At 45.4% G+C, this 26,059-nt stretch overlaps 4 protein-coding genes across 7 annotated transcripts in view; 2 read left to right on the forward strand and 2 right to left on the reverse strand.

The window, feature by feature from the left end:
* LOC130388299 (peroxiredoxin-6-like) overlaps positions 1-2,130 on the forward strand; it is a 10,376-nt gene extending 8,246 nt beyond the window's left edge. The window contains exon 5 of one of the 2 annotated variants that reach the window (XM_056597743.1): positions 106-2,130. In XM_056597743.1, coding sequence (XP_056453718.1) covers positions 106-234 — 129 coding nt within the window. In that variant the 3' untranslated portion in view covers positions 235-2,130. The remainder of the gene's footprint in view (positions 1-105) is intronic. The other variant, XM_056597744.1, reaches the window with a different exon arrangement.
* Positions 449-14,989, reverse strand: fggy (FGGY carbohydrate kinase domain containing). Of its 2 annotated transcripts, XM_056597729.1 has the most exons (16): positions 14,658-14,989; positions 13,945-14,152; positions 12,002-12,113; positions 11,013-11,164; positions 10,512-10,600; positions 9,157-9,272; positions 7,469-7,597; positions 5,762-5,865; positions 4,891-4,998; positions 4,553-4,614; positions 3,922-4,087; positions 3,562-3,636; positions 3,266-3,386; positions 3,042-3,136; positions 1,561-1,622; positions 451-1,424 (listed from the first exon to the last, which is right to left on the reverse strand). In XM_056597729.1, the coding sequence occupies exons 2-16, from the start codon at positions 14,140-14,142 to the stop codon at positions 1,346-1,348; spliced, it is 1,668 nt and encodes a 555-aa protein (XP_056453704.1). In that variant the 5' UTR covers positions 14,143-14,152; positions 14,658-14,989; the 3' UTR covers positions 451-1,345. The 2 variants fall into 2 exon arrangements, with proteins under 2 accessions (XP_056453705.1, XP_056453704.1); XM_056597730.1 differs by lacking the exons at positions 13,945-14,152; positions 14,658-14,989 and having other exon boundaries at positions 449-1,424; positions 11,932-12,011.
* Positions 14,990-17,730: 2,741 nt separating this feature from the next.
* Positions 17,731-20,329, forward strand: LOC130388297 (transcription factor Jun-like). Its single transcript, XM_056597741.1, has one exon. It carries the CDS (start codon positions 18,076-18,078, stop codon positions 19,045-19,047), a length of 972 nt encoding a protein of 323 aa, XP_056453716.1. The 5' UTR covers positions 17,731-18,075; the 3' UTR covers positions 19,048-20,329.
* Positions 19,809-25,506, reverse strand: tada1 (transcriptional adaptor 1). 2 transcript variants are annotated; one of them, XM_056597737.1, is made up of 8 exons: positions 25,406-25,506; positions 24,979-25,070; positions 24,796-24,861; positions 24,625-24,719; positions 24,182-24,403; positions 23,677-23,828; positions 21,566-21,722; positions 19,809-20,539 (listed from the first exon to the last, which is right to left on the reverse strand). In XM_056597737.1, the coding sequence occupies exons 1-8, from the start codon at positions 25,477-25,479 to the stop codon at positions 20,384-20,386; spliced, it is 1,014 nt and encodes a 337-aa protein (XP_056453712.1). In that variant the 5' UTR covers positions 25,480-25,506; the 3' UTR covers positions 19,809-20,383. The 2 variants fall into 2 exon arrangements, with proteins under 2 accessions (XP_056453712.1, XP_056453713.1); XM_056597738.1 differs by lacking the exon at positions 19,809-20,539 and having other exon boundaries at positions 21,581-21,783.
* Between the last annotated feature and the right edge of the window lie 553 nt (positions 25,507-26,059).

The following is a 26,059-nucleotide window of genomic DNA, read 5'->3' on the forward strand; positions in this document are numbered from 1 at the left end:
TCATGCATGACACTATAATGTTCACTATAATAAATACACATACAATAAACATACATGGTGCAATACAATGTCATGGTGTTTTGTGTGTCCGTGTCCGTGTACCAGCCGGGGGACAGTGTGATGGTCCCTCCCAGCATGTCGGAGGCCGAGGCCAGTGTTCTGTTTCCCGCCGGGGTGTTCACCAAGGAGGTGCCCTCCAAGAGGAAGTACCTCCGCTACACCCCCCAGCCCTGAGGACCCCCAGCCCTCCTACACCCAGGAGGAGGAGGACCCCCAGCCCCCCTACACCCAGCAGGAGGCCCTGGACACCAGCACCAAAACCGGGGCCTTCCAACCAACCCATCACCCTGAATAATGTAGAAGAGTCATTTTGTGATTTAAGTGCAATGGAGAGCACCCTTCAAAACAAAAGGACAATCAGAGTGCTTTACATCGGCAGAATCCACTCTGAGTAGGGGACCTTTTGTAGTTCATAACACTAATTATGGGTCTGTTCCTACCAGGGCACGGGGTAGGGGACGTTACCTTACTACTTTAGTCTACTACCCATGCCCCGGTGAGTTGATTGAAACCTGTGTCAGTCCATTACCAAGAGATACCAAATTCCTACCTCATATGAAGGAGGCCCTGCATGGGTTTATTGGAATACACCAGTTATTGCACTATAGCTGGTAGTTCATAGGCCTACCATCCTAATCATTAAGGACGCATCTCATTCATGGGTTATGACCAGCACAGAAGACCAAACTAGTTCTACCTTTGAGGAATGTGGATGCATTTAAATGTTCTTTTTCCACCCATGTTTGAGCACACCAGTGGAGTTAAGGTGAGGAGGTAAGGTGATTAAGGAATAATGAAGGTTAAAACACTTTGTCATTTCTATAAAATGTCTAACATTGATCCGCTATTCAATTCCAGGGTTTATTTTTCTGTTATCTTGTTCGATGTAATTTGTAATTTGTCGTTGGCTGTTGTCAGGCTCCATTGTATCCTTTCCTACTTTACCCAGGAAAACGTTTGCTACCCTCTCAACTTTAGGAGGAATCATTCAATCAACTGTGTAATAACAATATGTTGAACAGGCTTTATTATTAACTGTGAAAACAAGCTTCACATTTGGCCCTTTGCTATGATACGATTTGCCAAACAGGCAAATTAACACAGATTGTCCCTTCAAGACATCGACATCTTCTTGTTCTTTCATTGGTTTCTTCTTGTGCTTCCAGAATCCTCTTTTGTTGATACAGGGCATATTCAACCTGTGCAATACTCACAATTGTAAAGCTGTGATATTCACAAAGTATTAAAGTCTGGGGGTAATTCTAAATGAAGCGTGTTATTTTCTTCAGCTCTCCATGATAGCCTTATACTCCCTCTGGTGGTCGACGAGGCTTAAGAACACCCGGTACTTTCTCTCATAGAAACTTGAAAAGAAAACACAAAAACACAGTCCAAGTTTTCATTAATAATCAGCTTCTGAAGCAGGTACTGGGAAAACTTTAACTAATGGATGATTTAATTCATCCCAATATTACATGAAAAGACAACGCTGAAGCTAACCTCCTTAGCTCCTGCTTAGGCCAAACGACTTCTCCAACTTTGGCCATGATCTTCATCGCGTCCTGCAGAAAGAGACGTTAGGTAATAGGTAATAGGGCTACCATAAGACCTCCTAAACCAACAGCCCGCTTATCAATGTAAGAATTTCCATGTTTAACTCTATACTTGCTTAGGTGCCTTGTCTTAAGCATTGAATTGCGAAGACATGCCATGTTACTTACTCTGCCATGATAAATAAATAAAATAAATACAACTCTTGATTCTGCTAGACTGTGTAATGGTGGTTACGATAGTCTGGTTAAAATAAGGAACAACAATGCAGGGCAGTTTAATATGACCAGATATAAAAGCAAACGCCTCAGTGCTAATCACCCAAAACGGATGGACAGGTGTCTCACAAACCAAAACAATGATGGTTCATTCTCAGCAAAAGTGAATTAGAGCTGATTTAGGATCCAATTTAACACACACTTATTTTATTTATTTATTTATTTTACCCGCCATCCACCTTGGGGGACTATGCTATTTTTTTTTAATTGTTGTAATTTAATACATCAATATGTTTTCAAGGATTAAACAACAGAACCAAAAATAGAGCTCTCATACAGAGTCACCTAAATCCTACAAACAAACAAAAACAAAACAAAGCCAGTCTACTTGATTAAAAATAAATATAAATGTCTGCAGCATCAGGAGTTGTTGTTGATGTACATATTTGAGGCATACTTAATTACAACCAACAGATTATGTTAGCATGTCAAGAACTTCTTGCCGACTGACTGCCGCCCACCGAGACAAAAGTTTTTTTTTTTCATTCTTATCTGCAATTTGTGATTCTATTATAAGATTATGTTTGAGAAATTGCTTAAATCTATTTATATGTAAAAATTCAGCTGATAAATATAAATATTTTACCCAACAAAATTGTTAGATTATTTATGAATGTATTTTCTTCCTCAAGATCTCCGAATAGTACATTCATTAAATCCAGTTTTATTGTTGTTAGAATACAGTTGCTGGAGTTGTATCCAGAAACTTTCCACTGTGGTACAGTACCAGAAGAGATGAGGTGATGATTCACTGTTCGCAAATCCTACAAAGGTCAGACGGCTCAAGACCCCAAACGTTAAAAAATATTTTTGTTTGCAAAAAGCCATGAATTAATTTGAATTGAAAGTATCTTGAGGAAGAGTCAAGTGATGGTTTATTTATTAGTCTACGCTAAAGACATGTTTCCATGGTTCCACACACACACACACACACACACACACACACACACACACACACACACACACACACACACACACACACACACACACACACACACACACACACACACACACACACACACACACACACACACACACACACACACACACACACACACACATCGTTCAGGAGACAGAATGCACCATCTTCCTCTCCAAAAGGTGGCAGCAGAGTCTGCATACATATAGTGTGGTTTGTGGTTCACACTACACCTGTATAGTTGTGTACTCTTGCGATGCACATGCACCGAGGATTGCAGCTCCAACCAAGACAGCCTCTGTCTGATGGGGAAGAACCAGAGGAAGTCCTGGAAATGCATAAAAAAAAGGCTTACACTTCTAATCAACATGGGAGTGGAGGTCACTGTTCTGTGGCCGTAGCCGAGACTAGAATAAGAGACGGAAAGAGACGACATTCCTGGTTTTCCACAACATACCCGTGGTGTTGGCATGAATCTGCACAAAAAGAGGATTTTTGCTCAACCCCCCGCACAGGAAGAGGGTTGTGATGTCATGTCCTGCCTTGGTCATTGTCTCCAGGATGTGCCGCGTGCCGAGCTGAACCCAGGAGGAAAATACTGGGTTAGGTCGAAATACTGGACCAAATATTACACAGTAACTCATTAGGGTCATCGCTAAGCCTTTAGGTCAGGGACATTGGCAACATAATAAGCCTTAGAATGTGTATAACTGGAATAAAAGATGGATATACATAAAATATCTTTATACTCACAGCAAGAGCTTGTAGAGTGGCCAGATACAGCAGAGCCAGGTCATCCACGGTCTGGGAGAGTGACAGGCCGATCACCTAGGAAACACCAGGGAGACCAACAGGATTACTTCCTTCTTTCAGTTTCCTTTTTTACTACAGCATGACGAAGAGGAAGAGGAAGAGGAAGATGAGGAGGAGGAAGAAATCAATAAAACAACAATGAAAAGAAGGAAGATAGGAAGAGCTATAAAAACAACAAGAAACACAAAAAGCAAATATAAAAACCTTGATGGTCATAGCTGTAGTGAAACCGCAATTTCAAACTGGATAGCTTTAATTAAAATGTTCTGAGTAACAGATGGCATCCCCTCCACACCTTACCATTCCCCGCAAATTGGGGTCCGCCAGTGGTGACCTGTTCCCGTGGAAGTCCGGCCACACATGGAGAGAGGAGCCCAGCAGGTCGACAGGGGAGGCGCGGGCCTCGGTCATGGAGCCCAGGTGGGCGTTCAGGTAGGAGTACACGTGTTCACCAGTGTGGGGGAATCTGGAGCAAAGCATCGACCGAACAAGCAATCGTCAACGGACCACATGGCATGTTTTCTGGTAGTTTCTGCTGTCTTTCAAGAAGACTAGAAAGACAGCGACAGTCACAGTTGTGTTGTAGGTCTGCGTCGTCAGGCCCACGTGGGTGTTGGAGATGAAGTTGGCTTCATCTCATGGAGAGGGGCACTTACCTACAGAGGCCGACTCTTTGGGCTATGGCGGTGACTTGACCCGGCAGTATATAGTATAGGCCCCTAGCTAGAGGTGACCACAGCAGCATTGATCTAGGTTTGAACCCCAACGCCCACCTGTCGGCATCGAGGAGTAGGAAGCCTTAGCCCTACCTGGTGCTTCATGACGTTTATCTGAGATCACTGGAAGATGTGTTGGATAAAAGCATCTGCTGAAGGAATAATCCAATTTCTACTATAGGAGATAGCACGGCAGTGGTAGTAGGGGTCCTGACCTCTGGTGTGAGAGTTCCTGGAGCTGGGCGAAGGCTGCGTGACCCTTCACCATGTGGTCCATCTGGAGCAGAACCCACAAGGAGGGAGGGAGAGTTGAACAGAAGGACCCGTAAGAGGGAATGTCCCCTAGTCATTGCTTTTGACGTTCAACTAAAAGGATTTGGGTGATGCCTAAACCATACAGGTGTCATAACTGTCAAAAGTGATTAACTTCAATGGTAAAAAAAACAATGAATTAAATGAAGATATAAAACAACTGATATCTCTTTCTAACACCGAGCCGTTGGGACATCCATGGAGCCCGTGTTCAACGCTCATCAGAGGCGGGTCCACTGACCAAGCGTCCGGTGGCACTCTGCCCCCCCTCGTTGAGCCAAAGGTCGGGCACCATGGCTGACAGGTAGGGGCCCCACACACCAGGAACAAACAAGGGCCCCGCGCTGATCTACAAACACAGTGAAAAACTAGACTAAGTATTACAAAGATTAGGTTTTGGCAAAAAAAAAGAACTTGACTGATACAGAGGAAAATACTAGGACAACTGTGGCCTCTAAAAGTGCCAAAACAACCCATCACATAACATACATCGCCCAGATTTGAACCACAAGTCAATCTGTAGGCGTGGCTGACTCATCTATTGGAGAGAGACCTGATCCAACACGACCGCTGAAAACTCCCAACCAAAGAGAAGCAGATGTTTGTTGTCTACGGTGACGTACGTTTGAAAGACCATGGGACATATTTGTAAGAGATGGTGTCAGTGTTTGTCCACAATGTCCAACTGCTGGTGGATTGCGACATCTAACAAACTCAATTCAGGAGAAATGGAGGAGGACGGGTTTTGCGGGTTTGGATTGAAAGAGGGTTATTTTACAGACAATGATAACGATGTTTGATTGGGAATTCTGAAAGCTTTCAGTGAAAGCCAATATCAATAATAGAATAACAATCTTTAACACTTTAAGGACACCCATATCATTAGTATATAGTACGATATATGCCATTTGGTGATTCAGTTCATCCAAAGTGTCAACAACATGAGAACATCGTGTCCCAAATGATTAAATTCCACATTACATTTAGTCTAGTGTCATCACATAGGGGAACATAATGTATATCTTTTAGCATGGTGTATCATACCTACAATATAACGCTGCCTGTTTCTCTCCCTGTGTAACACTGTATTCTATAAGCAGGATCACAACTACCGCCATGTGACAGGAGGACGTTCCACAGATCAGGGCCATCCTTGTGGTGAGGGGCCGGTCTTCACACGGCAGGTAAAGGCCCTTCACATCGGCACCGATCACTCCTGTCAACCACAGAGATCATCACAGAAAATGGATCTATTAATCACTCTTAAAGTGTATTGTTGTTTAATTAATCACTTTAATCATTTATTGAATTTGCCCAACTTCCTTCGAAAATAATGTTTGCCTAGCTGGTTTGAATTGTGTGTGTGTGTGTGTGTGTGTGTGTGTGTGTGTGTGTGTGTGTGTGTGTGTGTGTGTGTGTGTGTGTGTGTGTGTGTGTGTGTGTGTGTGTGTGTGTGTGTGTGTGTGTGTGAGTGTGTGTGTGTGTGTGTGTGTGTGTGTGTGTGTGTGTGTGTGTGTAAAAGCGTGTATGTGTGTGTGCGTGTGTTTCTCCATGGCAGTTAGAACAACTAAAAAGCGCTGTCTCCTAACCTTTGCCTCATACAACAATGTGTGATGGACAGAGGTCACAGCCAGCTTGGGAGGGCAAAAGCCAGAGTTCATGAACAGTTTCAACCCCCCCCCCCCCCCCCCCCCCCCCCCTCCTCGAAACCAAACCAGATGGCTTGAGCACATTTTGTGGACCGCCGAAGCATTAGGATTAGACACAGTGCTTCCAAAGTTCACTGAATCTTAAATACTGTGTCAGAGCATAATAATGTAATGATTTCATTGTAATGTGAACAATTTTACACATTAGCTCAGCAGACGGGCTCTTACTTGAAACAGGGGAGACATTTTCACAACAATCATGAATTTGGGGTTAACCCATTCCCTGTATACAACAACGAGATGCTACACAACTAAGTACTATAACTAAGTAAGGAATACAATAAGTGCGTTCATTAAGTGCCAGGATGTACAACATACAATAAGTAGGAGGGTTGTGATGGGGAGGCTATGAAGAGTCCCTGGGAAATCTGAACAAGTGAGTTTTGAGTCTTTTGTGGAAGCTGGTGAGTGACTCTGCGGGGCAGAGTCCTAAGTGTGAATAACTAGTGTGCATTACTAAGTGTGAGTAAAGTCCTTACTAATGGATCTGTAACCACTGGCTAGTATCAAACTAGGAGATTACTACATTTTGTTGAACCGTCATAAAGACCCAAGGAATGTCCAACTAGTTCCACCGTAGTAACGCATGCACGGAATCTAAGCAGTTATGACTAATCACCAACAAGCTCTTGCACAGTATGAATTCACTGAATGCTGTTGTACTCATGCAGTATACTCATGTAGTACGAGTATAGAATCGTTTTGTGTTGTCAAATAAAACACAAGCACAGTGCGCTGTAGAAGCAGGTCGCCGCTGCTGGGTCATCGCAGGGCGCAGTGAGTTGTCTCAGCCCCCCTCCCCCAGAATTAGATCCCTCTTATATATCGCTCATTCTTTCTTGACCCTAACTATCACTGTTTAATCCTGCTTATGGTTAACTACTTAGTAACTCCTTAGTGCTACACAAGAACTAGCATGTGTGGTGCAACCCATTTTGATTTAGTAAGGTGTAAATCCTGACTGAGTCCACACTTAGGTTATAACTAGTCACTTGCTGGTGCAACCAGATAACTAACAGAGTTAGTCCTACAGCCAACACTCAAGGATGGACAGAGGTAGAGCGCCGACTTTGGGGTTGGAACCCAGAACAGAAGTGTTGTGTGCGGTACCTAGTCCTCCAGCGTGGGCGTCGATCAGGGAGGCGCCCACGGCGGTCCCGGGATTCAGGCCCAGATCAGCTGCGGCCTGCAGGGAGAGACCCCCACCGACTGGGAGCCCGGGGGCGCTGGTCTGGTTACCTGGACACACACACACACACACACACACACTATGGGGTCAGAACAGGCTCATTAATTATGAATGCACAGAGAAGGATTCACAAATGTATTTTGTGATTTATATGCTTACTTTCTTCTCACAAATACATTTCAATGCAAACACAAATGGATATCGGTATGTATAAGTGTAAAATAAATCCATAAACAAAAATAAGTTTCATAAGCACATTTCTGATCCACACACAATTGTGTCTTGTTTTAAATAAATGTAATATAAATCCATAAATATATGGATTAAAAAAATATATGCAATTTTCACCAAAATGTATTTGGATGTTGTTACATTTATATACAAACTGTTGAAATTAAATTAACAAGATGCTTTTCATTTGTGAATGTGAACTGGTCTTATTTATATGTGGATTTTTGAGACTCCTGACGTGGCTGGATTCACAAATGAATTTTTTTCAACAAGGAACTCTCTGAAGCCAATCAGATGCCTCCCTCGTTTTCAGCCAATCACATGACTGCAGTCACGCCCCTTCCGGTAGAGCCCATGGGACCTACAGTATGTGATCGAAAAATATGAATGGGTTTCAATGGAGAGAAAGTAATTATTTTCTAGTCCCAGTCTTTATATGCCCCATATTACACATATATTGTTTGTGGATTAAAATGATAATTTTTCATGCAAAGAAAACTGAACATTTTCGTGAAGAAGTTTGATAATGTCAAAAGACGTGAAAACCATTATAAATTGGGGCATGTGGAGAGTCATTTATGCCGATGGGGATATTGTCGATCTTGTCCACGGCAGTCACAGGGAGCATGACAGCACATATGAGACATGTAGTCTCTCTCATTGTGTTTTCTCTACAGCCTTTAACTGAACAATTGCATAATAAACGGTCAAACTCTTGACATGAAAAATTATCATTTAAATCCACAAACAACACACACACACACACACACACACACACACACACACACACACACACACACACACACACACACACACACACACACACACACACACACACACACACACACACACACACACACACACACACACACACTCTAAAAATAACAACTGTGTAACAACCTGTTTGAAAAATGTTAGGCTAAAATACCAATAATATAAAAGCTGGCCAGCATGTTGATTACTGAACTTCTGTAAGCTTAATGAGAAGGGTGTGCCTGCCTCTGAGAACTTAGTCCTGCTGGTTTGATTACCTAGACACAGGCACACGCACACAAACACGCACACGCACATACAGACACAGACACACAGGTCTAACCGCACAAGTGAACCTAACTATAAAACAGAACTTAACCAAAGAAATAGAGAGCAGAACACCTTCAGTTCAGATGAGAACCATTCCAGATGAAATCAGATGTTTCAGTTCACCTGAATAAACTAAAGACCTGTCATTAAAGAAATGGTGGGTGCAGGGCAAGTTGTTTGAGGCTATCAACATTGGGAATGGAACCAAGAAACTTTTCAGCTGGTCATGGAACCCCAACCCACAACATGGTCCGGTCAGCTTCAGAAGGGCTTTAATGTGTCTTCTCCCTCCTACCTATCTTGCTGTAGTTATCTTCTAGGAGGTCCTCCAGGCCGATGTCTGTCCAGAAGCTTCGGTCCCATCCGCCGGACGGACAGTAGCTCCACTTACACACCAGAGTGCACAGAGACCTGGAGCCCAGTCAGAGGCAGACGGACACCAATCAGTCAAACACCAGATTGTCAGTCACTATGACAGAAATTAATATCTCATAATAAATTATTAACTATTAGTTAATTAACAATGCACATAAGGTTATCCTTTATTCCTCCGAATCTTAAATTCCATTGCTAAAAATCGTTCCTGTATCTGCAATTATCAATTATAACGCCAGACTATAGATTTAAATGTCTGTGTTGATAGAATAATGTTAGAAATAAAACTAACCATGCATCGCATGAATCATCGAGGGACTACTTTCTCAGCAGAAGCGGAATTCTACTATGCGCTGGTTAGGTTTGTAACCGAATCACGACATAAGAACGTAAACAGAGAAGCGTGGGACAGAAGCGCAATTGAACGACTAGGCAACATGATGGTTCAGTGTGCTTTTAGAAATTGTAGAAATAAACGGTACAGATGGGCACCACAAAGTTTCCACCAATTCCACCAGTGCGAGATCCAGAAAGGACTCAACTGTGGCTTGTTGCTGCTGGCTTTGACATCAAAACACCGGCTCGTACATGTACGGTTCGTTGGATACAACAAATTCCTCATAATCGTCTTCAAAAGCAGATGCATCGCTAACTCCTCCAAACGTGGCCATATCTTGTTAATTTAATACGCTTGTAGAATTCCTTCGTTCACTGTACTCTGCGTTTGTAGCAATGACAGCGGCAGGTAACCTAGGTGTCAGTCCGCCGCTGCCGTAGCCTACGTACAGGAATATAAACACTGCTGCTGAGACCCCGCAATTCCCTCAAAATGCAATGCAATGCAAGGTTGGTTTTATTTCTAACATTATTCTATAAACAGACATTTAGATGTATCGTCTGTCGTTATAATTGATTTACCTCGGGTGTACTGTGGAGTGGGTAAGACTGTTTTTAATAGCAGGCTAGCATTGCCCGTTGACTTACGCTAGCCTAGCACGAGCGAACTCTGCAACTAGAAGGACTGAATGAAATGTGTTGAAAACTGTCTCCAGTGATATAGAATACCAATGCTCACTTCGGAATCAGGCCCTATGTCCAAAATTCCGAACTACCCCTTTAAGGATCAATGACGCAGTGACGACATGACGAAGGCAAAAAATCACTATCGACCAAAGAATGAATTAAATCATATCGTTGTAACTCTGGTCCACGTGTAAAACATAACAAAACATACTAAAAGAATCCTAGCATCATCCTCAATCTCATCACCATCACCTGGTCAGGGAGCCGGTGGCTTTAAAGGACAGGAAGTCAGGAAGGTCCAGGAAATGACCCGCCTCCGCCCAGCAGCTTTCCCTCAGGTTCTGGTGAGCACACACACACACACACACACACACACACACACACACACACACACACACACACACACACACACACACACACACACACACACACACACACACACACACACACACACACACACACACACACACACACACTATATGTGAGATGCACGCCGAGTTTCCCGTGAATGGCCATTTTTTCCTTTGCCAGGTAATGTCAAAAGTTTTGATGGTCAAACGAGATGACCAGCAGCTGGTGGGTGAGAAGGCACTTTTTATACGTTGATAGAGGCCGGGAACAAGACTAGATCTAATAGGAGGTAGGATATTCCTTTAAGATGTTCCTTCGAGTGTGTCAACATATACACACTGGTCACTGAGCGAAGGGCTCTCCTTTAACCAACCCAGCAGCAGGCCGCCTGGGGGCCCTCACCTCTTTGAGCCACAGCAGCTTGGGGGCCTGCATCTCGGGGGACATGACCCCACCCATGCGGCCCAGGGCCCGGTGGCCGGTGCTGGTGATGCGGGTGGCCTGCTGCTGGGCGCGATGGTCCATCCACATCACCACGTTGTGCTGCTGCTGCCCTGGGGTCCGGGAGGGACGAGGTACAGGTTAGAGTCTGGGTGGACGGGCTCCAGGGCGCCCGCTAGGACCATATGAGGCACCCGCAGGCCTGTCCTAAAAATATCACAACTCATTCTCGAACAACTCTTTCCCACCTTTTTTAAGTCATTGTTGATAATTATTGTGAGAAATCATTAACATGATCAGTGTCTTCACATAGATGAGTATCATTAATCATTAATAATAATATATAACTGAGCAAATTTGCTATTTCAGAAGAGGGTATCAAACCGGGTGCCCTTCGTATGACCCAGTACCCATGAAGTAGCTCTCAGGTTAAAAAAGGTTGGTGACCCCTGCCCTAGGGTTATCGATATTGGGTACATAATGTCACTAATATCTTAAGATCGTCTTTACACATAAATGAAAAGCATCCTTCAAGAAATGTGTTGTGGTGTAAACTTGGCCTGGTGTGTCGTTTTTCAACTTGTTCACTATATTCCCGACCTAGTCGACAGTCATGGGTTCATTTGGGGGAAAATCATGAGTTTGCCTCAATGTTGATGTTTCATAAATCCGATATAAATTGAGCCCAATCTTGAGCCCTTAAATCATCGCTTTCTTAGTAACCAACCTATCCCGAGTATAAATGAATACCGTAATTAACATGAACAACATTAGTAAATCATTTCTAGATCATAAGTTAACAGTTGGCGAACGGTCAATGCCTATTACTGAATTAACTCATGTAAACGCATGGGTCTTTATGAACCCTTATGTGAAGCACCTCCTCAGACCCCTTCATGTTCTCAGTGCTGGGGGGCCCAATGGGAGGGCCCCATGGGAGGCCCATCTACCGTTCTTGTTGACAGGCACAGGCTGGAAGTCCCTGTCCAACACGACCAGAGAGCAGGTGGCGTCGAACCCAATTCCCCGTACCTGGCTCTTGTCGACACCCTGGGTCAACCTCTGAAAAGAGATACACACTGTGTTGAGACCACACAACATGACAATAAGGTGAATGTACATGAACTGATATTAGTTCATTGAGCTTTTAGCATGGCGTTTAGACTCAAAACCTGTGCACATGAAATCCAGGCGCTCGCGCTTGCAAAGGAAAGTATCTACGAGCGGAAAAGCGTTGTCGCAAGAGAGCATTTGTGCTCCTGGGAACCCAAAAAGGCCGTGGAGCCCCGGGGCTGACGGGGTGAGCCCGACCGTTGGAGGCCGCACGGCTATCAGACGCTGGCTCTGCTGTTGAGGCTGTGGAGGCACAGGGATGGAACACACAGTGGCTGCTGCCTCCTCTCCTCTGAGTCTCCGGCCTGTCTCTGACCCCTCATTCTGTTGGTTAATAGAGGGTCAGAAAGCTCGGGGGTCACACGGCTCATGTTCTTTCAGGACGTTCCAAGCGGCTCATATGAATCAAGGGGAATTGGGCGTCCATTTGCTGATGCAGTGTCACTTGAACCCCTTCACACCTGAGCTGGCTCAGTAACCAAAGAAGAGCCGAAACATCACGACAAAAGGTGCGAATAAGAGATTTATAGCAGACCATCTAAGAATGGTCTCCCCTATAATATGCAATCAACATAACTAAGACAATTTGCATCTATCATAGTCATAACCATATCTATCAGAAATTAAGCAGAAGAGGGTATCAAACCGGGTGCAAATCTAATGCAAACCAATAGGACCGCACTGATTGGTATGGGGGTATTGGACACTCGTGTGTATGTATATAAGGACATATCCCTTTCCTTTTTTTCATGTGCCTAGTATTGAAATTGGAGAACTGGTTAAAAAATGCACTGAATTACGTTGTTTTTTTAAGATTTGCAACACTCAAAATATTTTATACATTAACATTGGCCATTGATTAACACTAAACATTAAAGAGCATTTTTGCCTGGCACTATACAAGTCAATAAGTGTTTATGGCATGGACATTTCAGTAACGCAGATCTTATTCTAAACGTCTTAATAAATGAGTGATGAGTTTATTGATCCCATTGAAGATTTAATAAACGTTAAGGGTTGGCCAGCTATCTTTAGCAAACGTCAAACTTTGTTAGTAGCAAACTTTTGGAAGTTGATGCTTGCTTTTCTACAATCAATAACAGAGTAGTAAAGTGCATACAGTAAAAAAAAAAATCAATACATTCAGATATTTTAAAATGGCTTCCCCAAAAGAGGTTAACCTAGTGTAGGATTTACTTGAGACTTATTTCTCTTAGGTAACTGCATGATCACGACTGTGTCAGTGACTAAACCAGGCAGACAATCAAAGGTCACGGTCAGCATTGAAAGTGACCAATCGAAGACATCAGCCTTCGTCTATTCACGATGCCTCCAAATTCTCCAACTTCGACTTGACCAGCGAGCAACTGGTCCTTGCGATCCCGCATTTGTGCCAGAGGAGCAGAAATGCTCCCTCCCAAGGATCTGTTGCTAGTGGATACTGTTGTTTGCGCTCACATCACGTTCACAGACATGGTTTTATGTGTACGGGATTTTTTAAACAATTAAACGTCCGATTTTTGTAATCCTATATTAAAGGTGAAGTCCCATCCCAGCTGAATCAGCAGGTGACCTGATAACCATATCAGTAACTAAGAGGCCATGCATGCAAGCAATAGCATAAGGCTAGAGAGGCAGTCATCTAATGCAAACCAATCACTTATGGGTACTGGGCTTCAGTTCCCATTTATTCCAATTTACCCAACTCCAAATTGGAAAAACGTCTATAAATGGTTTAATAAAAGCAATAATAGAGCAGTTAATGCAATGTCCGCCTTACCTTCACAAGCTCACAGCACTTTTCCCATATCTCGGTGGAGGACTGGACGTAGTGGTCGACCTGGGGCTCCCAGATGCTGATGGGCTCCTCGCATGTGGTCTCCAGCCGGCCGTCTCTGGTCACCAGGGCCGCCCGGACCCCCGCGGTGCCCACGTCCACCCCCACGAAGTACACCTCATCTGGGGCTGCCCCGTCCATGGGACCCGACCTGGAACCAGAGCCCAGGGGTTAACCACAGACAGTGAGGTGTTGGTTCAAACACCCGCCAGTCAAACAAATGCAAGTCAGTCCAACACCCACCAGGCAGTCCAACACCCACCAGTCAGTCAAACACCCGCCAGTCAAACACCGGCCAGTCAGTCAAACACCAGTCAGGCGGTCAAACACCCACCAGTCAGTCAAACACCAGCATGTCAGTCAAACACCAGCCAGTCATTCATCAGCCATTCAGTCAAACACCAGCCCGTCAGTCAGACACCAGCCCTTCAGTCAAACACCAGAAAGGACATGAATGATGTTACAACGTTAATAGCTAATCCCATTTCTCCTGCTGTTACTTTTTTCTGCATCAGCTTTATATTTCCCTTATTCTCTTACTTATACTAATAACATAGGATAACACTTTTTAGATAAAATACAATCAAATTATATCAGATTGTGGTATACTTGTTATAGCAAAGAGACTGTGATTAAATGTTATTATTTTAACTTACCATGAATTACCGCGACTTGAAAATGCTTTTCTATTGATCAGCACATAGACAAAAACCAAGCTGGGGCCATAAAGTGAACCTTATAAGTGTTTATCTTTGCCAGTTCCAGATGATAGCAGCTAGATACCATGTAATGATCCTCAAAACCAACAGGTTAAAGACCTTTCCATCGCACTCTGCACTGAGCGGAATATACGACGGGAGTCGAGGCGGGCCAAAAAGCATTTATTCGCAAACGTAGAAAACAATGCGGTCATAATGAAGTCATTCTGCTGAAAATTTCGCAAAGTGCTTACAATAATACATTTGCCCTTCATGCATAATCATCCGTCTCATTAAAGTATTTGTAACAATTTATGTCCCTCTCCTCCTTCCTTCCTTCCTTCCTTCCTTCCTTCCTTCCTTCCTTCCTTCCTTCCTTCCTTCCTTCCTTCCTTCCTAGTAGTAAGTAAAGAACCTAAAGTAATATTGTGTGTTTCTGTAAGCGTGGTAGTGTATACGATTTTTGGAGTGAATGGGTGCAATAGGCCTACATGAGCTTCACGGACCCTTGTATGGGAACCAGTGGCTGCTACAAACTACTAACAAAATCTCACAAGCCAACCAATCCACAGAAACAATCCAACATATGTGGCTCTGTTGAAGAGTACAGTCCTTTTGGAGTCTCCGTCTCTGCCATTGGGGGTCCAGATAAACAGCTGTCCGGAAGTGATTCTGTCTATGACCTGACGAATGTTTGGAGGCTTGGAGTCACCAACGGAGGAGTTGGAGTCCGCAGAGGAACTGAACAAAACAGCAGGGGCAGGAAGAAAAGAGGCCCCCCACCTCAACACCAGACAGGGTTGGCTGTGACAGAGGGGGGTCGTTCTCCAGGGGCCCTGATTGAATTGTTATCTAAATTTACCGACCCGTTAATGGATCCACACATTCAGAATCATCTTTCTCTTTATCTGCTTGCTCAGTCTGGGTGTATGTGTGTGTCTGTGAAAGGTGAAAGTGCTAATGTCCATTTGTGTGTGTATGTTGGTGAGTGTGCCAGCACATATCAGTGTGTGTTTGTGTGTGTAAGATTATGTGTGTGAGCGCTAGTGTTCAAGTGTGTGTGTGAGCGCTGGTGTTCCTGTCTTTGTGTGTGTGTGTGTGTGTGTGTGTGTGTGTGTGTGTGTGTGTGTGTGTGTGTGTGTGTGTGTGTGGGGGAGGGGTGAGTGTTCCCGTACATATCTGTGTGTGTGTGTGTGTGTGTGTGTGTGTGTGTGTGTGTGTGTGTGTGTGTGTGTGTGTGTGTGTGTGTGTGTGTGTGTGTGTGTGTGTGTGTGTGTGTGTTTGTGGGTGTGTATGGCTGAGCGTTCCCGTTCATGTCTCAATGCATTCATGTGTCATGGTACGTCTCTGTGTGCAACGCTCGCCCATATGAAGGGTGTGTTTTCCCAACAAGGCCCTGGTCCCGCCCCCTCCTGGACACTCGACAACAAAGGCAGGCCTGTTGTGGGGCGGCCAGGACCAGAGCCTTGATTAGAAACTGTACTCAGTGGAAACAGCTGGCCGGCATGGAGGGGAGGAAGGTGGGGTTATCGTCGAGAGGTGACAGGCCCATAGAGGAGGGGGACGACGACAGGAAGTGAGGCCGTGGAACAGCCCGACTTCGATCGCTCGGAGGTTGTAAACACAGGTGTAGCAGAGATGTAGACACTCAAGATGGAAAGGATTTCATGTGATTTCATGTGTTATGTATATGGTAATGTATCACAGCACACACATATGTATTATTACTGTATTGCTTATTAACTCTTATTGGATCTTGTATTGGTATGTTATTCACACTGCAATCTGCAATTTGTTACACGGTTTTGGATGCCTGAAATTCACGTCATGGCCACTAACGACTCTCGACACGTGACAAATCAAAGTGAAACTGGGTACATCCATACATGTCAAATATCTCTATACATACAACACACTCAACACAAAACTTGTCTGGTTACATTAAATTATAATCATATACACCTAACATAATTATCTACTACAACTTGTTTTGAATAGAATATTCCACTCTGCCAAACAAATCTATACATAAGGAGAATACACAGGAGACAGATGACAGGGAAACCGACAGTAAAAAAGACAGACAGACAAGAAACAGACAAAGTGACAGACAGGCATCAGGAGACAGGCAGACAGAAAAGAGACAGGCAGGCAGACAGGCAAGCGACAGACAGTCAGACGACTCCCAGCTTTCCAAAACATCCCAAACATGAATCTCCACTTGGAGGTGTCGGAGCATCGACACACCACAGTGTGCCTCCTCAGTATGTCTTCTCAGAAGGATTGACCTGTAGCCGCCGGCCCTCCCCTCTGGTCTACCTCTGGTCTTCATTTATTTATAGTAGAGGCTGAAGAGCCGCTGAATAATACAAGGAAGAGGCCACAGAGCTGGACTCCTTCTTTAGAGGACAATGGTTGGGCATATACAGCACCGTAGTAATTACATTGATATGGAATATCTACTTCCCTATCGGTCTGGGAACATCAATATGGCTCGCCTAATAAGAATTGAATCCCTGAATGGAGGCCTATACATTTTGCTCTAGCACGTAAAGCAAAGCTGAACATTTATGTTCTAAAATATCAGAACGAATTGTTTGGCTTGCAAACTGTGTGCTTTTATTTTGTATTGTCAATACAAAAATTATTGTATGTTTATTTTCACAACCCACAGTAATTAAACGTGACGTGCGCTTTATTCTCACTACTTTCTTCCGAGACCAACCAGAGGAGAAGTGTTTGATTAAATCTCTGATTGTTTCTTTAACGAAGGTAATGCTTCAGAACGGTTTTAACATCGTGTTGAGGATGGGTGCATAATTCGGCGGGTAACTAAATATTCAATAACACTACGTCATCCCAGAGTACATTGCTCCACTGCATTACCTAATCCCACAAAGCATCGCGGTAGGCGTGGCTATGGCCCGTAGTCAGAGAAACTCGCATGTCATTAGGACCAAGCACCGCCCGCACATCATCTCCAGCCAATGGGAGGCCGTAGAAATGACATCATTGTTATTTTCAGTATAGCCGCAGCTTAGAGGTGGATAAAGTTCGTCTCCACGTTGGAAGTGAAAGAAAGTACTATACCGATCCCCACTTTTAATGTCTATATGGAAAGATAGCATCGCCGGAGCATTTTCAAATTGAAAACAAGTGATGTTTATCTTTCTGGGAACCTTATTTCGGTGATGACCATCTTATTTTAAAGAAAGTTTTTTTTTTATAGGACACCGAAAGTTGTCAAGTAAGTAGCATTTAAAGACAATAGACGGACTCCGTCCAGACGACTTTTGTAGACATTTGATGCTCGAAACAGTCGAGGTAATAACTGAAGATATTAGCCTACAGAACTGTGTAACAACGCCTATGCCTTATGCCTACCAAGATGGAAGCAACATTTTACGACGAGTCTGTAAAAGCCGCTAATTCTCAGCACGACGGAATGACGGGAGGGTACGGATTCAACCCGAAGACCCTCAAACAGACCATGACGTTGAACCTCAACGACCCAAAGAATTACAAACCCGGGCTCCGCTCCAAGGCCATCGACATCCTGACGTCTCCCGACGTCGGATTGCTGAAACTGGCCTCGCCTGAGTTGGAGAGACTAATCATCCAGTCGTGCACCGGGCTGACGACTCCCACCCCGACCCAGTTCATATGTCCCAAAAACATCACGGACGAGCAGGAGGGCTTCGCCGACGGTTTCGTCCGCGCCCTGGCAGAGCTCCACTACCAACAGATGCCCAACATGAGCGCCGACGCACAGACCAATGTGCCAAGCGCCATGGGCGCCGTGGCGCAGAGCGCGTCCGAGGAGGGCGGCGTACAATACAGCTGCACGGTGCGCCCCGAGCACCCACCGGAATATACCAACTTGGGCACTTTCAGTCGGGCTGATGGCTCTGCGTCGGCACCTACTGGCGAAAGACAGATCTCCTCTTCGAACTATCCCACCGCGCAGTCCTCCCAGAGTCGACTCGAAGCCCAGCTGGCGGCGCAGCACGCACGGCTACAGGCGTTCAAAGAGGAGCCCCAGACGGTGCCCGAGATGTCCGGCGACTCCCCGCCGCTGTCGCCCATCGACATGGTGAGCCAGGAGCGGATCAAAGCCGAGAGGAAGCGCATGAGGAACAGAGTCGCGGCGTCCAAATGCCGGAAAAGGAAGTTGGAGAGGATCTCTCGGCTGGAGGACCGGGTGAAAAACCTTAAAACCCAACACACCGAGTTGGTGTCCTCCGCAAACGTGCTCCGGGACGAGCTGGCCTTGCTGAAGCAGAAGGTGATGGACCACGTGAACAGCGGCTGCCAGCTGATCCTCACCCAGCAGGTCGGGACGTACTGAGGGCCAGGGCGACATGGACCCGGCGTGGGGGGGTGGGTGTGCACTTCACTAACCCTTCACAACGAGACAGTTCAGCGTGTGTTGGGGGACCAACACGCAGCTCCGAGTGGCGTGTCGTGCACCCTGACAGAATGGAGACAGAATAAACTTTTTTGGAGTCATGTTAACTCCCAGCATTACAGGCCTGGTCCCACTTGTCTTCCAGTTTCTATTTACTGTCCATGCGTTCGGTTCTTCTACCACTTCTCTTCTCTCACCAGCGACCATTTGTACAGAGCACGATAACGTTTCCTACCTTTTACACGGGAAGAACGACTAGAGGTGTTTACTGACAACTTGCCTTGTTTTCTTAACTTTTACATCGATACAAATTGTAATATAGACGTAGCGTCGATTAGACCCAAACTGTTACTTTTTACTATTTTTATGCAGTCATTTTGAGCACTTCAGCATTTGTAAATATGATGTAATAAACATTAGACACATATATGACCTGTGGATACGTATTGCATTATTACGTGAAATCTTTCTATTGGAAAATGATCATTAAACGAGTCCTAGTTTAGGGCGGGCAGACGTGGAGTCACCCTCCCAGTGTTATGGTTGGAGAGTCTGCTCGGCTGACGATTGGACAGCGATGTGTCGGAAGGATGCCAAATATGGCAAGGGTGCCCTGGAGACACGCAGCGTACGCACTAAGTGTGTGGGCGTGGTCTCTTGCGTGATCCTGGCAAGGAGAATAAAACAAACAATAGGCCAAGTCGAAGAGCTTTTATTCCAAAGTAATTGTACTGAAAATAAAAAAACATGTTCCTGATACAAGATGCATCATGAATGATATATATACAAAACGTTTACAAAAAAATAATCTTAGCTGTACTGGATTTTAGTAGGCAACTAAATGGAAGGGCATTTTGCCTTTACACAACATACATGTATTTACACCCATTTAGACCACACCCGTACAACTAGTGAAGTGACTGGTGTATATATATATAGAACTAGACACCATAATCACCATGTTTCAAGTGATGCCCGAATTGATCAATGCAGCTCATGTAAATCTAAATCTATTGTCTGTCATGGAAATCACACTTACACATATATATATATATACACAGACACACACCCCGACTACACCTGCCAGGTGTGGTGAAGGATACCTTTACCTGCTCATTAGGTACACAAGTGGGTCTTTCCTATAACATGGCATGTGCCAACACTTACAGGTCACCCATTATTTACAACGTTTGTATCATCAGCTGACTTGAAAAACGTATTGTATCCAATCAACAGTCCAGGACGTCCCTGGAGGGGGGGGGGGTCTCAGGCCGGCTCAGCTGCCCAGCAGGAGGCCCTCCTTGCCGGCCAGGCGCTGGCGGTGCACGTGGTCCTGCTCCAGCTCCTCGATGCTGGGGTGCCACAGGCGGGCCAGGATACGCTCCATGTTGAGGGCGTACATAGTGTGGGAGGGCATCACCCCACGGTGGACCTGAGGGGGACGGGGGGGAAGACAGACAGAGGGAGAGACAGACAGAGGGAGAGGGACAGACAGAGGGAGAGAGACGGGGGGAGACAGACAGATGGAGAGTGACAGACAGAGGGAGAGAGACGGGGGGAGACAGACAGATGGAGAGTGACAGACAGAGGGAGAGAGACGGGGGGAGACAGACAGATGGAGAGAGACAGACAGAGGGAGAGAGACGGGGGGAGACAGACAGATGGAGAGTAACAGACAGAGGGAGAGAGACGGGGGGAGAGAGACAGATGCAGAGAGACAGACGGAGGGAGAGAGACGGGGGGAGACAGACAGACAGAGGGAGAGAGATGGAGGGAGGGAGATAGAGGGAGAGAGACAGACAGAGGGAGAGAGACGGGGGGAGACGGACAGAGGGAGAGACGGGGGGAGGGAGAGAGACGAAGGGGAGGGAGAGAAACAGGGGGAGGGAGAGAGACAGGGGGAGGAAGAGAGACGGGGGGAGACAGACAGAGGGAGAGAGACGGGGGGAGACAGACAGAGGGAGAGAGACGGGGGGAGACAGACAGAGGGAGAGAGACGGGGGGAGGGAGAGACGAAGGGGAGGGAGAGAGACGGGGGAAGAGAGACAGACACAGGGAGAGAGACGGGGGGAGGGAGAGAGACGAAGGGAGAGAGACGGGTGGAGACAGACAGAGGGAGAGAGACGGGTGGAGACAGATGGAGGGAGACAGACGAGGATTTTAGATTGAATTGATGCACTGATTCATAATTGGTGTAGATATAATTAAAATGATGTAAAAAACACAAAAGTTGCGTCATTGCTTTGGAGCCACCATATAGCTTATGTTTATTATTCATAGGAATGTATTTTTAACAACGTTGAAAATAAGGCATATGAAAAGTATGTAAGAAGTACAGTTGACATAAGTTTAAATAATTTACTTTACAAATCAGAGAACATAAGCACAGCATGAAGCTTATTATGGTAATCATAAATCTAAAAGCACCATATTCTCAAAGGCGTCCTACGGTCCTGACCTGTAAAGCCTCCAGTAGATCAAACATGCTGATTGGAGGGAGGGGCACAGGGACAGTGTCAGAGGAACAGGCCAATAGGAGAACAGCTTGCTGCTCTGCCTCGTCAGGGGCCACTTGGGGTGGGGGCCCCGCTGGTAGAGAGGCGCTTGGGGGAGGGCTGTGGAGGGGGCGCAGTTATTGGCCGGAATTCAAGAAGATGAGAACTTGTCATCTGTGAACTGTAGAATGATCATGCAGACGAGAAAGTAGCCAGAGCAAGTGAAATTAGACACCTTTCTTATTTTTAAAATGTAATCTTAGTAATATTCACTAATTAGTCAGTCCGCAGATGTTATTTTATAAAGCACGTTACAGTTAATTCGGATAGAGGTCATTAATCAGACTTTTTTATTGGCACTTTGGCCGTCATGCACTGATTTGCATTTTCACTGCCAGTTTAAAAGCGCTGTACCACACCCAAGATGGACGAAGAAAATCGTTTGGCACTCTGGGAAATATGTGTGAAACATTGTCCAATATGTAAACAGGACTAATCTAAAATCAATTGGATCTCAATGTGCTATGGTTTAGGAAACAAAAAAGGTGGAATATTGATATCGCAATGATATCCACGATGATGGATTCACTTTGTGTGTCACCGTGCTTCTGTAAAACCCAAACACATTAAATGTGTCTTAAAGGAGACATATTATACCACAAGGTGTGAGTGTGATTAGCCTTACAAGCCGTTTCGAAAATCTGCCCCATATGACAGTAGTGGGTGTGTCCACCTAGATCTGTGCTGGATAGATCAGTCTACCAGCCTACCCAGTGGACTGAAGTGAACGTTGCTCATCTATCCAGCACAGATCTAAGTGGACACGCCCACTAGTGATGTCATATGGGTCAGATTTTCGAAACGGCTTGTAAGGCTAATCACACTCACACCTGGTGGTATAATATGTCTCCTTTAAACGCGTTGTGTCATCGACTCAAGACAAGCATGTATTCGGTTAAAGACAGCCTTTCAAGCAGGAAGCCTGGTTGTAATGGAAACGCAAATCCCAGCCGTGCCTGGCTGCCACGCCGCGCCAAACCGTGCCTAGCCAGGCCAAAAGTAGACTGGAAAATCGCCATCAGAGCAGCTAGCTCTGGGATTATGCTTTGATCTAGATGCCTCGTACACCAGGCTTACAATTTGCAAGTGGAGAAATCTCCCAGCTTTCTTGCGTCATTTCACGGAAGGACGCCACCTTTTGGTCGGCGCCGCCATTTTTGTTGTCGAGTCGTACGGTAAATGGCTGCGCCCGTAAAGAGATTAGTTTTCTTTGTATTTATACCAAGTTGGTCATTTTAATGTTGATTTTAAATGCTCTTACTTTATTCCGTCTTGCTTTGCCTACAATACAATGTAAAGTTGTGTTGTTTATTTTCGAGCTGGTTTGCTGAAGAGGCTAATGTAGTTAACAACAACAATGCCTAGCCAATGACAAACAGGAACGCCATAAGAGCTGCAAGCCAGGAAATTACGTCACGTTCTTGCTAGAGCAGGTCGGACGTACCGGTGTACCATACAAACGAATCGCAGTAGGAGGCGTCCTGCTCTAGGAAGGCCGTCATGATAGGCTAGCAATGGTTCTCAAACTGTTCTACTAGTGGACCCCCGCTTAGACATTTTTTCAGCTGTGGTATGTATGTAATTAACATAGCAAGTCTTCAAATCTTTTGGGAGAAAAATGTGCAATAAACATAAATAAGGCGGGTGCGTTCTTTTTGCATTAATACTTTTTTTAATACTAATACTAATACTAATTTTGTGAGAAACATAGGCCTGTGCTTTATGCAACGAAGCCAGGGGAGGGTCACAGCATGTAGAGGTGAATCTCATTACAATGTATTCTTGTTTCTGGATTTGTTTTCTTTTCACCGATTGTCCTTTATCCTTGTCTTAAGATTTACGTTTTAGACATTTATAAAAACTGATTTTTTTTCAGTTTTTATAAATGTTCAGGACATTTTCAGTACTTCCAAGGGGTATGCATAGCCCCATTTGAGAACAACTGGGCTACGGCACTCAGGATGATCAAACGCCGGCCAAAACAACACATCAGACGACCCCATCACCCCCTCACCAATCAGAGACGCTCTGGTAGGCCGCCAGGCTGTTCTGGAGGTACGGCCGCGGCGTGACCTCAGTGCCGAACGCGTAGGGGAAATGGCCGTCACGCAGGCGGTAGGCCTTCCTCCGCGTGACCACCGCAGTCAGGACGTCTTTCAGATGGTGCTGGAGAAAAAAATAACCAACGCTTAGCCAATGTCCTTCAATGTTCTTCAATGTTATTCCATTGCGCACGCACGCCAAGCACTAACAATCTCTAGGTTAACCCATTACCTGTATACAGCAAAGATAGCTAAGATAAGAGGCTACACAACTAAGTACTAGAACTAAGTAAGACATACAGTAGGTGCGTACCTTAAGTGCCAGGACGTACAACACACAATAGGTAGGAGGGGTGGCTAAGTCTAGGTGAACTCTAAACAAGTGAACACAGCCCCCGACATCACGGTGGGCCCTCCTAGACCCCCGCCGTGTGCTGGAGGAGCTGGACTAGTAACCGGAGGAGCAGTCCACCTCACCTCGACGGCGTAGATCATGGTGCTGACCGAGTCCTCTGTAACGTTGTCCAGACCCAGCTCGAAGGCCGTCACCATCATCCTGGCCTCCAGCTGGCCCCGGGTGGGGAGGAGCAGGGTGTGGGCACTCAGCCGGACCTGCTCCTCCTCCTCCCCGCCCGGGCCCGCCTCCCGGGGGCTGAAGGGCTGGGCGGCACTCAGAGGGTTCTGGGGCTGGAAGCGATGCTGTAGGGGACACACACACACACACACACACACACACACACACACACACACACACACACACACACACACACACACACACACACACACACACACACACACACACACACACACACACACACACACACACACACACACAATCATAAATGGTATGATAATGTAATGTTTTGCATTATTTAAAAAATGACCATCAACACTGACGAAACCCGATGTTCGAGACTCACATCAAACTTTTGTCTGGAAGACAATTTCTTCTTCCCTTTGGGCTTGCACGGCTTGGCCGCAGAGCCACCAGGCCACTGTAAAGACCCTGGTCCCTCTGAGAAAAATCAAAGACTGTCAGCTAGAGAAAGGGGAACCAGACGAAACAAACCAAACAAAGATGTACTGCTCACCCGGCGTGGAGATGATGATCTGGCACCGTGTGAGGATGGCCAGGAGGAAATCATTGTGAACGTGAACTAGCGAGGGAGAAATGTGTGAAGGGAAATTAACACCCGTCTTTCTATCAAATCTATAACTTACATCAACTTCATGTTGTCACACAATTTAAGAGAGAACAGGAAAAGGGAGGATACCGTTATCCTGGGACAGAAGACGACGTGCTTCGATGTCAAACTCCTCCTTGCTGATCTTCTGTTTGAACCAGAGCTTCAGGTTGGCCCAGTAGCTGCGACCAATAACAACCATTAACCACGGTGATGAACTTCATTACGGACCACATTGATGCAGGTCTATTCAAAGCACCAACAAATGCATTTAAACAGCTGGAACATTTTTTTTTGTAGTAGTCTGCAGAAACCTAACCGTTAAATATTGGATTTAACATAACGTTAGTCAGATGCATTTTCGTCAATTGTCATCTACTTTCAGCGACTATAGGAGCTGCTGCAAGAGAGATGCTGAGCATATCATCACAACATCAACTCCATCGTCAGAAACACCAAAATAACCATGTTCATTGCGGGACAATGACTCCGGAACCTATCCAAGTGGTACACTCACTGTTTGATGTTATCGCCGATCGCATCGGTTAGATTCTTCTTTGCAATCTCCAGCTCACTCGCATGAGCTGCCATAGCTGATGTTTGAGACTGACGTCATCACTCAGCGCCGACCTTCCAGTCCTAAATAATAAGTGACTACTTTTAGTGTGTGCTGCGTTTAATGTTGAATTGATTGATGGGGGCTACAGATCGAACAAGGGTCATTATTCATAACACTAAACACATTTTAGTAGATACATGTGATTCTCTGCGATTTCCTTTGGTGTGATTGTGTTCAAGTTGTACAGGTTTGGATGTAGCCAATGCATACCGTCGGTAGGGGGCAGCAGAGCGTCGGTAGGGGGCGGTAGAGCGTCGGTAGGGGGCGGTAGAGCGTCGGTAGGGGGCGGTAGAGCGTCGGTATGGGGAGGTAGAGCGTCGGTGGGGGGGGGGGGGTAGAGCGTCGGTAGGGGGCGGCAGAGCGCAGCCTCTATTTCTGTATTGGAAGGCCATATTTATTAAGGAGGGCCATACTAATATTTATTATAGTATTTCTGTCAATAAGTCTGTGAAGCTTCATTTCGGTTTAGAACACTTTGAAAAATGTAATGCTTCACATACAGTGATTGACCTCAAGTTATTGGCAGAAAGGCTATATTAATCAGATAAGACT

The sequence above is a fragment of the Gadus chalcogrammus genome, chromosome 8 (genome assembly GCF_026213295.1).
Source record: "Gadus chalcogrammus isolate NIFS_2021 chromosome 8, NIFS_Gcha_1.0, whole genome shotgun sequence".
NCBI classification, from domain to species: domain Eukaryota; kingdom Metazoa; phylum Chordata; class Actinopteri; order Gadiformes; family Gadidae; genus Gadus; species Gadus chalcogrammus.